General features: G+C 40.8%; 1 protein-coding gene across 1 annotated transcript in view; it reads right to left on the bottom strand.

Annotated features, from left to right (window-relative positions):
* The window catches only part of LOC120526450 (C-type lectin domain family 7 member A-like), a 49753-nt gene extending 39055 nt beyond the window's left edge, over window positions 1–10698 (bottom strand). The window contains exon 1 of the mRNA XM_039749617.1: window positions 10452–10698. Coding sequence (XP_039605551.1) covers window positions 10452–10698 — 247 coding nt within the window. The remainder of the gene's footprint in view (window positions 1–10451) is intronic.
* Between the last annotated feature and the right edge of the window lie 4093 nt (window positions 10699–14791).

Below are 14791 nucleotides of genomic sequence, written 5' to 3'. Positions count from 1 at the left end.
TTTCATTAAAAAACTTTTAATCTCTACTTCTCTTCTAAAAGTCAGATGACTAGCTAAATACACATGTCTACTATTCTAGAGTGTTCAGCAGAAATTTAAGAAACCTTGAAGGTTTTCTTTTGGTAAAGGTTTATGAAGCATTGTAACAGGAGGTTTGAAACATAATGGACTGACTCATTACTACCCACATTCAGTTTGTAGAAATGATTGAAAAAGCCACTTGGCTGCCGGGTAACATAGCAGAATGTATTGAGTACAAAGTACAAGAGAGACTTTAGTACGTTGCACATGTGATGTCTTATTTGGTGTGCAGACTGGTCTTAGTGTTACAAGAAAAAAACTCCATTAGAATCTGCTAAAGAGAGTAAAGTTATAAATAGGAAGTAAAACTGCGTAGCTGCACAGGAAATGCTGAACAAGCAATCACTCGTGTGTCAACAATTCCCAGGGTCCTTTACCGTTTCTTCTGGAAACTGCTTTTAGAGTTAAGATGTTTTGCTTGTCTAACAAAAGTCAGACCCTTGAAGGAAATAACATTCACAGAGTTTATTTGAATGATTCATAATTTAAATGCATTATGATGGACAGACGGCGTTTCAGTCTGGCCAGGGCGTCCCTCAACTAAGAAAAACAGCCTTTTCAGGGCACTACATCCCCGGAACGCTAGATGGCAGCTCCCCTGGATGAAAATGGTTCCTTAGATTCCCGCAGGGCAGCATGGGACATGTAGTCTGTATCTTCAGACCTGTTGGGTGCCGTGGGTGCCGCCAGGGGGAGCTCACCAAGAACCAGGGGGATATTATGAAGACATCAACCCGGGAGTACTTCGGGGTCACGACGACGGAAACCCGTAGTACTTCCGGGACAGTTGGTGAAGGAAGATGTGGTGTTGACCCGGAGAAGAAATACTTCCGGGTCATGAACTTTAAAAGGACTCTGGGAAAACCCAGCAGATGAGCCAGAGTTGGGTGGCTGAGGACGGAGCTGCTGGGAGTGGAGGATTGTGGATTATTGTTATTATGATTGTTTATTAATTATTAGAGAATTGTGGAGAGTGTGGTGCTTTGTGCACTTTATTGAATAATTATTATTAAAGAATATTCTTGGTGTTTTTACACGTGTGTCTAGGACGTCTGTCTGGCAGGTTCAATGGGGCAACAGCTCCTCTAGCGTACACAGTATTAATATGTGCAGTTGCCAAAAACTGGCTCTGTGTTATTTTGTATAAAATATTCCAAGAGCAAATATTCAAAAAGTGAGACATGGTGGTGTAGTGGTTAGCATTTTTTTGCCCACAGTAATCTGTCCAGCACAGTTGGCACACACATCTGTTGCACTCAGGAACACTTAAAATACCATTGCATTATCATCCACTCAAAAGTAGTTAATTTCCTCCTTCACCATTGATTTCAAAGCATTTCACTGAGTTTGGCGAAGTTCCCAAATATTTCCACGATTTTGCCGAACCCGAGGTGAAGACAACCCAGTCGGGTTTGCTCATCACTACTCTATACTAGCACTAATTTGTTCCATTGTGGGTGCTATGTACAGCTCTATCCAATTATATACCTTAATTTAATCCTACTAAGGAATAGCAGTTACTTTTAACTATTCAGCACTACCATGACAGTTATTTACTTACTGACCTGCTGGTTTCCGAAACTGATGTTTCTGCTCTTTGCCCCACATTGCACCCTACCAATGCTACAGGTTTTGACTACAAGTACTTTTTCCAAACAGTCAACTATCTTTGCTGCTGTGCAAGCAAAAAGATGCAAAGAAACCATTCCAATTGGAAAACAGCTATACATTTCTTGCACAGCTCCTGAGCATTATTGGTATTCAATGTGCATCACAAGTGAATTAATGAAAGGAATTATTAAGGAAAAAAGTGAGCTACACATGGCAAGAACAGAAGTTTTACTGAACAGTCAGCATGGGATCAGATGAGGGAGATCATATTTTACTAACATGCTGGAATTCTATGAGGAAGCAACAAAAATGTATGATCAAATTAAATGTGATATTATTTATCTTGACTTTCAGGAAACATTTGATAAGGTGCCACATGAGAGGTTGGGCATAAACCTGAAAAAATTGGGAATTCACAGAGTTGTGGGTAGATGGAGCAGAATTGGCTAAAACACAGGAAGCAGAGGGTAATTGTATGAGGAACCCTATCAGAATTGGGTGAAGATAAGAGTGGTGTCCAGCAGGGGTCAGTGCTGTGGCGGCTGCTATTTTTATTATATGTAAATGATTTGGATTGGAATATAAGTAACAAACTTGTAAAGTTTGCAAATGATATCAAGCTACATGGATTGGCAGATAATCGAAAATCAGTTGAGCCATTACAGAAGGAACTGGATAACATATAGACTTGGGAAAAATTATAGTAGGTGATATTTAATGTCAGTAAATGTAAAGTATTACATGTAGGAGGTAAAAATGTAAGGTTTGAATACACAATGAGAAGTCTGAAAATCAAAAGTACACCTCATGAAAAGGATTTAGGAGTCATAGTGGACTCAACATTATCAACTCCCATATTGCTCAGAAACCATTAAGAAGACAAACAGAATGTTAAGTTATATAGCGCCTTGATGTGTGGAGAACAAATCCAAGAAAGTTCTGCTGAAGCTTCATAACACACTGGTGAGGCCTCATCTAGAGTCCTGTGTGTAGTTTTGGTCTCCAGGCTACAAAAAGGACACAGCAGCACTAGAAAAGGTCCAAAGAGTGACTAGGCTGATTCCAGGGATACAGGAAATGACTTATGAGGAAAGATTAAAAGAGATGAGCCTTTAAAAGAAGATTAAGAGGAGACATGATTGAAGTGCTTAAAATATGAAGGCAATTAGTACAGTGGATTGAGACAATTACTTTAAAATGAGCTCATCAAAGGCACTACAACATAGTTGGAAACACAAACATTAGGACATTTTTTTTCACACAGAGAACCCATAAAACACATTGCATAAGGTACCTAGTAATGTAGTGGACTGCAAAACTTTAGAGACTTTTCAAATTAGACTTGATGTTATTTAGGAAGAATTAAGTGGATTGGACTGGTGAGCTGTTGGGCTGAATGGCCTGTTCTCGACAAAATCGTTCTAATATTCTAAAGCTAAAAAAAACTATGTTTTTAAGACCAAAACCTGTATTTTACTTAACTCTCACACAAAAGTGATTCACTACATTCAGCACATCAGTACATCAATCTCAGTAAATCAGCACCAGTCAGTAATGAGGTATTCTACTTACTAGTAATAGTTCTAGTCAGTAATCATGGCGCCAGAAAGAATGGTGACATTCTGTATTGTGATCAGCCTGTATAAGTATGAATTTAACTGTAGTCTATATTTGTGACAATATTGACAATATGAATCCATGAATGAAAGATTCAGGTGAAAGAGTGAAGACTTACTTGATAGCTTCCTTTGTTAAGGTTCCTTGACTGCTTGTTAAGACAAAAACGTAGGCAGAATAACAACAACAGCAAGTTATCATATTACATGAAATCAACAACAATTAACTTTTAACACTAGAATTCCTGCAGCCTACAGAAAACTTGTAATCCCGGTCCACCATAAACCCCTTCGCACCTCTCCATCAGCGTCTTTTGTTTTGTAAATCAGCACAAGCAGCAAGCAGCCTGATGTCCCATCCCCCACTTTGACGGAGCTCAACTCGAACAAAAACTTCTACAAACTCAAGCCAAGGCTTCTTATCTGCGTGTGAAGTGAGGTGTCTGGATTTGTATATGGTAAATAAAACAATATATTGTTAAATAAAACAATATATTGTTATTTAGAATACATGTCTACAAAGATCTGGGTAAGTGTAGGATGAAAGAAAATGCGAGAAATGCTGAACACATACCTAAAACAGAAACTTTTTCATTTTATACTAATAATGATGTGAAGTGTATAATGTGTGAAGACTTTAGTTCAAATATCAAATAAACATGTGCGCTTTTATTCAAGAATATAACCAAAGAAAAAAAAAATTTGATTTACATGTTGCTGTCAGTGAGTTAAAATCCAAAACTCAAATGTCAATTGACAGGATGATAATATATGTATTCTTGAATTGTGTAGAGGTAAGAACTGCTGTTTTACAACTCAAAGGTACCAGGTTCGAGAAGGGGTGCTCTGCGTTTTGAGTAGTGAGCTATTATTATTATTAGTTGTATAATATAATAAAAACATACATTTAATTTGAGTCTGTAACACCCAGTGTAAATTTTAGCAACTTGTAAAAGTTAGCGCTTGTTTTTTTTATTATTCAGTTTTATTCTCTCAGTGACATTCACATGCTACAACGAACTTGCTTCTCCCTCTCTGATTTGATGACCTTTATCTCCACTGTTTTCAGAAGTGGCTGATGCCTGCTTTGTTGTATTGGTTGTATCGGCAATCAAAGACTGCTATCAGACTGGACAAAGGCAGGACTGTAACAACAGACAGTTTCTTCCCAGCGCTTTCGCTGGCTAATAGACACAACGCAACTCTGATTGGCACCATAAGTAAAATGGGACAACCACCTGCAGCTAAAGTCACTTTAGTACGCGAGCAAATCGCCACGCAGCTGTTTAGATCTGGCAGTGCCATGATAACAGTGTTTCTCAATTACACAATATTCCTGATATCTTCTTTTAATTGTTCAATCCACATTGTACTCTATGGGTTTTTCTACATCTAGTTTTCAGTCTTGGGCTAGATATTTCAATTTATCCACTTTTTTCAATAGATTTGAAAAGGCTAACTTATGGATTTTAATCAACATTAAACCTCCTGTTTTCTCTTTTTTTTTCTAATTTATCTTCAACCCTGTATCTCCAAAAGCCCTTCTCCATTTTTCCAACTTCCTCTGCACTCCTTCCTTTTGATTCCACAAAATACAAGGTCATCAGCAAAAAGCATTCACCAGGTAGATTGATCCCACAATCAATACACCCACAACTAAATTAGTTTCTGGACAAATGAATTCGCAAACTGTGAGATGTTTTAAATTTGCATAATTAAGTATGTCCCAACAATCCATCCACACACTTCTCCATCGGGTCAAGTTAGGGAGCATGCACTGGTACAGTGTATTGCCACAACCAACCCACACAACGAAATAGCTCAGGATCCTGGTAGGCAACCCCACAGGCAAACACGCAGTGCAGGTAATATGCCTCATTCAGGACTCCATGAGCAACCGCTCATTCGACACAAAGTCAAACCATTAGTACCCAAGGATTCTCTGATGAAACAGTACCAAAGAAATCCATCATCTCAGGTCACTGGATAACGTTTATGTCTTGCAAACATATAGCAAGACAAAAAGCACCAGGGGCCTCATGTATAAACGGTGTGTACGCACAGAAATGTTGCGTAAGAACTTTTCCACATTCAAATCGTGATGTATAAAACCTACACTTGGCGTAAAGCCACGCACTTTTCCACAGTACCTCATACCTTGTTGTACGCAAGTTCTCCGCTCGGTTTTGCAGACTGGCGGCACCCAGCGTCAAAGCAATGCTACTGTTCCTGTGTGGTTACTCCTTATTTTCCTGACGCAGCTTTATAAATACACTGAAACTAACCGCATATTGTTTATTAGTGTAACGCATCTGATTGTAATTAACTTGTAACAATATAATGGTCCAGGGAACAGCCATAGTATTCCAAATACCATAACTGATTTAGCGTTGTTACTCTCACTGCACCTTCTTCTTTCAGCTGCTCCCATTAGGAGTTGCCACAGCGGATCATCTTTTTCCATATTACTCTCACTGCATCACTCAGAGTATTTATATCACTGTATCTGAGTGTGAATCACAGCAGCAGCTGATCGGAAAGAGAATTATCGGTATACCGCTTCAAGTACACGCTGTCTCAGCCACGGCAAAACGTTTCAAAGCCTTTCCTGTACGGACCTCACGGTTCAGAAACAGTTTCATCCCAAGAACTTTAAATGCACTCAATCAATTGCTGTTTGTACTGGTAAGTACAATTACCTCAATGGAAACTTGCACTACAGTTATAATATCGCATAACCTGAGCCACTTTATAAAGCGCGTATTTACATATGATGACGATATCATGTTTAAGGTGAAATGCAGCAAAATATGTTTATTATATTATACAGATAAAACTTTAACTTCATTTAAATAATCTATATTCTTCACTGGGAGAGTCGTGAAGGATAGCATAATTAAACATGTACTACGAAGATATTTCAATGTTCCTTAAACATTTTGAAGAATCGGTGCTCTGAGTTTACAGATGGCTTAACTTCTATTACAGAGCTGATTGTGTGGTGATTGGGTATTTTGGGAAAGAAAAGCAAGGACTGCAGTGGCGGCTACGAATATATATTTAATATATAACACAAAGAGGAAATAACAACACAGCTAAAATTGCAGCGACAAATTTCAGCAAAAGTTAAATGCTTGTGTCATGAGCACAAGGCGGCTATGCAGTGTCTGCAACGGACGAGGCCATCCACCGTGCATAATATACCATATTGATATTGGCGGGAGGAGGAGCCACCAATTCTTCCTCTGCCCAGTGCCACCACAAGCCTAGAGCCGCCCCTGAGTACTGCTGCAATAAATTATTTCATCGAAGGTCTCACACAATCACTGCGCCATGAAACCCATGTTTAATAACGTGCTTTAACTCCTATCGTCATGAAAATGATATCACGTATACATCTCAGTATTTTAGTTATTCAGAGAACTGTAATATCACGAATGTAATGGATTCTGTGTCCAGTTGGAGGAAGAAAGCCAGTTTAAGAAGCAAGTAGTGAATCACACACATAGAGCACATAGAAGATCAAATACAAAACAAAGCATTTAACGTGCTACTTTAATTACGATGTGATTTGAATTGAAGTTGATTGAAGTTGACATTTCGTGCTTTTTCCCCACTGTGTGCCTTTTTTTTCTTTGTATCCTAATAAGCTTTCATATGACACTCAGACAGTGGGCTACAACTCGCCTTTTCACGGCGACTTTGATATATGACTTAATTTTTATTTCCGGCACTGTGCAATTTTGTGAACGTGAGCTTTCAAGTTTCCCCAACACGCTATGTCACTCGATCAACTTCCTTTTGTTGATTATACCACGGTTTATTTGAACAAATAGTATGTTTTTCCTTTGCCTCCACTTGGTATTCGCTGAAATTCTTATATTTTCTCCCGTGCTTTTCCCATTGTCTTTTCACAGAAGGCTGAGCTTAAGGGCGATTTATATTGATTTGCATATTTAAAGAGGCGTAATTCTGGGAGGAGTTGGGGCATTACATAAAGCACGTGCACGAGCATTACTTTTCACGGCGACCGGGATTTATGTAGCGAAAGAACCTGGAAGTTGGAGTACGCACAGATTCCTGCATCTGGATTTTTCTGTGCGTAAGCACGTTTCGGCTTTTGTGCTTACGCCATGTTATAGTGCGATTTCTACACACGGCGTTATACATGAGGCCCCAGGACTCTAAAGACTTGGACCTTCGTCCCTTTGCATAGGTATCGGAAGCACCACACACCCGTTTTCTGTGACCTCATGACCCAACCGCTCTCCCTCTCTGTCTCCTGACTTCACAGGAAGAGTCACCAGAGACAAGGTAAGTAAACCTCTCGACACAACTGACACTCTCTCTGTAGACAGACACACTGCTGATGGCTGTGCCCAAGAAGTCATTAAAGGTCTGGATCTTGGTTTTGATCCAGGACACTCATAAGCCCAGCCACTCAGACTCCTTACTCAATCTCTCGAGAGCCCTAATCAGAGCCTCCATTGAATCCGCGAAGATCACAGCATCATCAGCAAAGTCAAGATCAGCCAATCTTTATTCACCAACAGATGCCCCACAGCCGCTGGACCCCATGACCTTGCCCAACACCCAGTCCATTAAAGCATTGAACAGAGTAGGAGCAGAACACACCCCTGATGAATCCCAGAATCAACTGGGAAAAACACAGAGTTCCTGCCTCCACTCTGCACAGCACTTACAGTAAAGGTGTACAGGCCAGCCATGATATCCTGCAACATTGAGGGGATCCCGCAAACCCTCAAGATGTCCCACAGAGCAGCTCGATCAACTGAGTCGAATGCATTACGAAAATCGAGAAAGGCTGCAAAGAAACTGCTGACATTCACGTTTGCGCTCCATGAGAACCCTCAGTTCCAGGATGCAGTCGATGGTAGACTTCTTAGTCATAAAACTAAGCTTCTCTGGTCACTGGTAGGTGAGCAAGTGATCACAGATCCTATTGAGGATGACCTTAGCAAGGACCTTACCCAGCACCAAGGGCAGTGTGATCCCCCTGTAATTGCTGCAATCCAGGCAATCACCCTTCACTGTGCAGATAGGGACGACGAGTCACGTTTTTCAGTGAATTAGGTTAATGCCACTCTCTCAAATGGAAGCAAAGATTGCTTGTAATGCCAGGAGGACAGCCTTACCACCAGCCTGGAGAAGTTCACCCCGGATACCACAGATCCCTGCAGCCTTCCCTACCCTCAGCTGGTTCACCACCGGTGCAATCTCAGTGTGACTGGGTGGTCCACTGCTAATTGGAGGATCAGCCTAAAGAACTGTCAACCTAGAGATATCCAACATCCCATCCGGAGGATCAGCTTTGAACAGCTGCTCAAAATAGCCAGCCCAGCGGGTCACAACTACAGTGTTATCTGTAAAGACTGTTCCATCAGCTACCCTGACTGTGACTCTCTGAGGAACAGACTCAGATTTGCGTAATGCTTTGATTCCTCTGTAAGAAGGACGTGGGTCACTAGGCCACAGATGATGTGTCACTTGCTCGCAGATTCCTCTAACAAAGACATCCTTATCTGCCCTCAGAACCCTCACAGCCGTCCTTCTCAGTTCCTGGTACAGACCAGAGTTGCCATCAAGCCGTGCACTGTGACTCTTCTCGATAATATCCAGGGTGTCCTGCGAGATAAAACACCTCCTTCTGGGAACGCCGATAACACCAACACAACCCTCAGCAACTTTCATGGGCTTGACATGGAAGGTCTCCCATATCACATTAGGATCGACAGTCACACACAAATCTTCAAGTTCCTCACACAAACTGTGTGCAGACTCATTACAAACAGCCTGATCTTGGAGTTTGTCAGGTCCAGCCTCATTTTCCTAGTAGGTGGTAGCCTACTGGATGTAAGCTGGATCTTCAGAGTAGCAACAACAAGTTTGTGGCCAGAATTCACAAACTGGGCACTTCTGTAGACCCTGCAGTTTTGTAAGAGCCACCAGCATCTGTCCACGAGTGTGTGATCATTCTCCTTCACTGCACCACCAGTATTGGAGTACCAAGTCCAACAATGCCGCTCATAGTGATGGAGCCAGGTTCCAGTGATCCGCAGCCCCTGACATTTTGCAAAGTCAAGGAACATGGAGCCACGTTCACCATGGTCATCAGATGCACGAGGACCAAGACAATCCTCATAGCCAGCCCTGTCAGTGCCAGTGATTACATTGAAGTCACCCATGACCAGAGGAGTGTCACCTCGCGGGCACCCATCAACCACTGAGCGATGGTGCAAATAAAATGTCTCCCTCACCAAGACATCACTCACCATGGTCGGAGCGTACACTGAGATAACAGACATGACTCCCAGGGAGTGCCTTAATCTGAGTCTCATAATATGCCTGTTGAAAGGAGTGACATCCGACACCATCAGGAGGAGCCAATACACTACAGCAACAGCTGCACCCTGAGTAAGACAGCCATCAGAGGGACCAGACCAATAAATGGTGTACCCACCTATAGAGATCAGGCAGTCCCAGGTCTGTGCACATCAGAGAGTGCCACCACTGAAATGCGGAGTTTAGGAAGCTTCTCCGACAACAGAGGAAGATGATCATCGTGCCGGAGAGACAGACATCGCAATACTCATTAAAAGGATTCTTTAGGAAATTTGCAACTTTATACCCCAGTCCCAACAATGATTGCCTATTACCCCTTCATCTACTGGCCTTTAACTTTCATATTTACATGTTTCCTTGACTAAAAGCAAAAAAAAACTCACCCATTGTACAAAAAAAAAAAATGTTCCCTTCTGATATTGACAGCATTTGGTTGAAAATAGGAGCAAGAGGAGTACAAATCCTTTGAGGTTCACTGTAACATTTGGTTAAAAAAGTGTTATCAATTAATTTAATCCTAAATTTATTCTTTCAGTTTGTGGGGCTTGAGGAAAAAAAAACATAATATTTGGAGAAACACCTATGCAAAAAGCATACAGACAGTGACCAGGCTGCAAGCCCCACATAGCGTTCTGGTGCTCTAAGGCAGCAGTGCTTACTTCTTTACTTTAGTCTAGTAACAGTTTAAATTAACTGTAAATTGTGTTTGAAGGTAAAAATTATAAGCATTTGATGCAGAGCAACATACTGGGGTTAGAGACTTAAAGCCATGGCACCTACCTGCCTCTCTGCCATGATGCGTCCTTTCTTCTCTTTCTTCTAATGAAGAGTTGCATACTTTAGCAGTTCTGGGGTGACTGCCAGAAAAAGTAGAAACCCTGATGCCTCCACGATTCAAATAGATATTTTGAACCTCTGCCTCAGCCTTCAGTGGGCTTTGGCGTGGTTTTAGCATCTCATGCTTCATGGGAGATGGGGATGTAGCTGATGAGAATAACTCTTCATTGTTCATATAGATGTCATCCATAGCTGTAGAAGTTTTGAGTGCCTTTATGAGGAAGTGTATGCTTTATAGTATTGCAAAGTTGTGGCTCAGTGGGCTGGCAAGCTGAAAACAAGCTAAAGTATTTTTTTGGTGTTTTATTTTCCTATTCTAATCTAAGGAAAAAGCAGGAAAAAAGACAACATTTACAGTAAATCCTTCATCTTTAACCTTTCCAGAGTACATGAAGTAAAATAATAACTACACAGACATGGGGAGAATGTGCAAACTCCACCAACACAGTGTACTGTGTAAGTGCCAGAGAATAAGAATGGGCATCCCGGTCAGGATGGAGGATAATTTCTTACCCGGATGGGAGACCAGAATGAAAGGTCAGATGCTGGCTGCATAAGGTAATGGTTTCTTGCCCGGCCAGAATCATATGTATGAGGGATAAGCAAAAGCCAGTGACAAAGAGCAGTTCCATCCTGCAAATGTCAGGTGGCAGTGGTTGTTCTGAGGTGTCCCAGTTTGGATGCCCGCAGGGATACATGGGAGTTGGAGTCCGAAATGCAGCCCTGTCAGGGTCCCTAGGTGCTGTTAGATGGCACTGTCAGAGGAGGACCTCCCTTGTTTCTATACGATCCAGAACTGCTTCCAAGAGGACATGTTGTGGCACCAGAATCATTCCTGGGTCCAAGATAAAAGGAGCCCGCCACTTCATATCAGGGAGTAAGGGTCAGGAGGCCTTGGGCGACACTCTTGGAGGAAAGAATGAGGAAGAATTTGATTGTATTGTGACTGATCTTTTCATGGGTGATTATTGTAAGGGTGCTTTGGTTTAATAAATCTTTTATTTAACCCAGAATCATATTAGGTATTACAGTGTCTGAGGTTTGGGGCACAGTGGCACCCCTTGGTAGTTAAACTGTTAAATCCTAAATAATGAAAGAATTTACTAATTATTTAACAAGACTAGTTTTTTTGATAATAAACAATGCTTCTCAAGGCAATTATCCATAATCATCATCTATAATATAATAAAACACTACCATCTGTATCTGTGTCTGTGTGTGTGTATATAATGGTCTGGTCGCTCTGAGCAATAGGATTGGTTAGTTTGTCTTTGGTCTGATAAGTCAGTTTAGTGGTAGGGATGATGAAACAAAAGTTTAGGGGTGGAAAGCTCAACTCCAGGTTGTGACAATTAAAAAGAAAATTTCAATAACTTATCAACTGACATTGTGTCACTAGACATTAACGACTCTGAGTCACCTTCAAAGATGGTAAGTATTCGCAAGTAACCGACTACTGTTTTCACAGTGGTTAATCGGGTTCTGTCTGCCACTGGAAGTCAAAAAGAAGACACAAGGTTAGCTAGGTGTCAAGAAATGACAGAGTGTGACAAGCAGGTTTTCAACAACAAAAAAGGAAACTCTGGACAGGAGTGATTGAGACATCTGAGTACCAAGAAGAGATATTAGAGAAATGCTGCAGGTACATGTAAGGATAGAGAGGCTGAGGCAGGCAAAGATAACAAGCAGTGCCGTATGACTAAGGTGGTGCATTCAAGGATGGTAAGGCAATCTGAAAATCACCAACAAGGAACTGCACAATTAGCTGCAAATGTTCAGAAGTGATGACAAATGGTAAATATTAAGCTTCAAGGCTACCTCTTGGCATTATACAACTACAGTACATCACCAACATGGAACAGGATCACTGAGGAGTGATGAGTATTGAATGTGTATATAGAAGGGCAACATATTTTGAGGGAGAGGATACAACAGCATGTGTGTATAGCAGGTGGTGTGAAAAGGGAAGGTAGTATTATTGCCTGTAGAGGTCATAGATCTGGTCCAACAGGGCATGTCAGGAACACATCTCCATTCCAAGAATTTCATGCAGAATATTTGAACGGTTAATAGTGCATTAACATTTGCATCTGTTATGAAAAATGTGAATCCATCACCAGATTATGGGCCATATTGCTTTAGGTATAATCAGTATGGAAAACTACCGAACCCAAACCCCAGACTCAATAATGTCCACCACAGATACAGGTTCAAATAATGGATGTTTTAATTCAGCAAGCACTTTGTACAAAGACGCACAGTAAATAACCATACAAATAAAGAAACTCTATCCTCTCCTTCTGCCTTCACTTGAGTGTCCTTTTTATGCTGGACCCAGATTGGCTTCTGGCTACCCAGTATGACTTGGGGGAGGGTATTTCTGTGGTGTTTGGGAACCAGGATAGTCCTCATCCGAGAGCACCCCCTTCTGGCACCCAGGGACCCCGACAGGACTGCACTTCCAGACTGCAGTTCCCATAAACCCCAGCCGGGATCCCTCAAGTGGACAACTGCCACCTAACATATAGGAGTGGAACTGATCCTGGCTTCTGCTTGTCTATCTCCTGGCACCTTCAATTTTGTCCAGAGGTCATACCTTCGTCCAGCCCATCTGTCCTCCATGGCTCTCACATAACAGTTCAGTTTATCACAGAGCCAGAACAATGCACTCTCAGAGTGGTGAGACAAGAGCATTATTACATTACATGTTTTACTAACTCTCCATGTTAATCATTTACAGCAACAACTGTCAACTTCATGAAATTATTAATTTTAATATATATCAGTCATATTGAAATACATTAAATACTTTGGAAAATTATTCTTTGACAGGTAACTGCAGCTAGTTCCTTATAACATTGTAATGTTACTTTAGTTTCATTTGTATTAAAGTGAAACTTTAGGCACCTCTTGCGGTGTCCCCTTAGTTCCTTTTCTTGTGTTGTTATCTCTTTTTTCATAACATTTTTTTACTCACATGTATCTGAAGGTGGCTGATAAAAAAGCAAAAAAGCTTCATTGTATGTTGTCAATTTCTTACAGCATCACAAGGTGCTTTAAAATGCTTAAGGTGCTTGGAAACCCTGCAGATTTTATTTTTTTTTCTCCAGCCATCTGGAGTTTCTTTTTTTTTTGTTTTTTCTGTCCACCCTGGCCATCGGACCTTACTTATTCTATGTTAATTAATGTTGACTTATTTTTATTTTTTATTGTGTCTTCTATTTTTCTATTCTTCATTTTCTAAGGCACTTTGAGCTACATTTTTTTTGTATGAAAGTGTGCTATATAAATGAATGTTGTTGTTGTTGTTTACAATTTTGTTTGCTTACTTAATGATACTTAATGCCCTCCACACCCTGAATAACAAAAAGGAAGACATAAAGTACAATATTGATGAATTTAGAAAATATAAGGGAAAACAAAAAATATCTTAGAAGACTCTCTGGACCTATGTATATTGTAGGTCATTCAAGGTAAAGTCAGTAGAGTCAAGCAGTCGCCTACTCACACGCCATTCTTCTCCTTTAACTCTGGACTCTTCCTTCCACCTTCCACTAATCTTACCTCCTGTCTCTAGGCATGATGTCTCTTCTGCCATCGAGAAAAGGCAGAGATTCTTGTTCTTCTTTTTCCTATTTGTCTTTTCCCAATTCAATGTAGGCTCAGTGTGCTCAATCAACCTCCAAACAGCTTGGTCCTACACCTTCTCGCTGGTCAAGCCCTTTTCCTTCAGTTCTTCTTTTACTTTATCGTTCCACTTACACGTTGGCCTCCCTTGCTTCTTCCTCCCCTGTACTTCAATTCCCATCTCTCTTTTACACACATCTTCATTTACTTTCGTCATCACATATCCATACCCCTTCAACCTACTTTCCTGTACCTTCTTAGATATCTCTCTCATTTTTGTTGTACCTCTGTCTCATCTCTTATTATGACCATTTTGTTTCTTCACATATCCATCTCAACATTCTCATTTCAGCCACATCTAACTTTTTCTCCTGCTCTCCCTTTACTGCCCATGACTCAGCTTCTTATGAGTATCTAAAAACCTTACCTTTAACCTTCACCTTAATTCTCAATCACACAACACTCCTGATACTTTCTTCCAAATGTTCCATTCACACTGCACTCTATGGGTTATCTCTGCATCTAATTTTCTGCGTTGGGCTACCATATTATAGATATTTAAATCATATTATAGATATCGGCAGGCTAACTTACATTGATCTCAACATTCTCATTTATGACAAATCTAAATTCTTCTCTTGTGCTCCCTTTACTGC

This window comes from Polypterus senegalus, chromosome 3 (assembly GCF_016835505.1).
Source record: "Polypterus senegalus isolate Bchr_013 chromosome 3, ASM1683550v1, whole genome shotgun sequence".
NCBI classification, from domain to species: Eukaryota; Metazoa; Chordata; class Cladistia; order Polypteriformes; family Polypteridae; genus Polypterus; species Polypterus senegalus.
The sequence above is the reverse complement of the archived record's forward strand: the minus strand, read 5'-3'. Positions and strand labels throughout refer to the sequence as shown.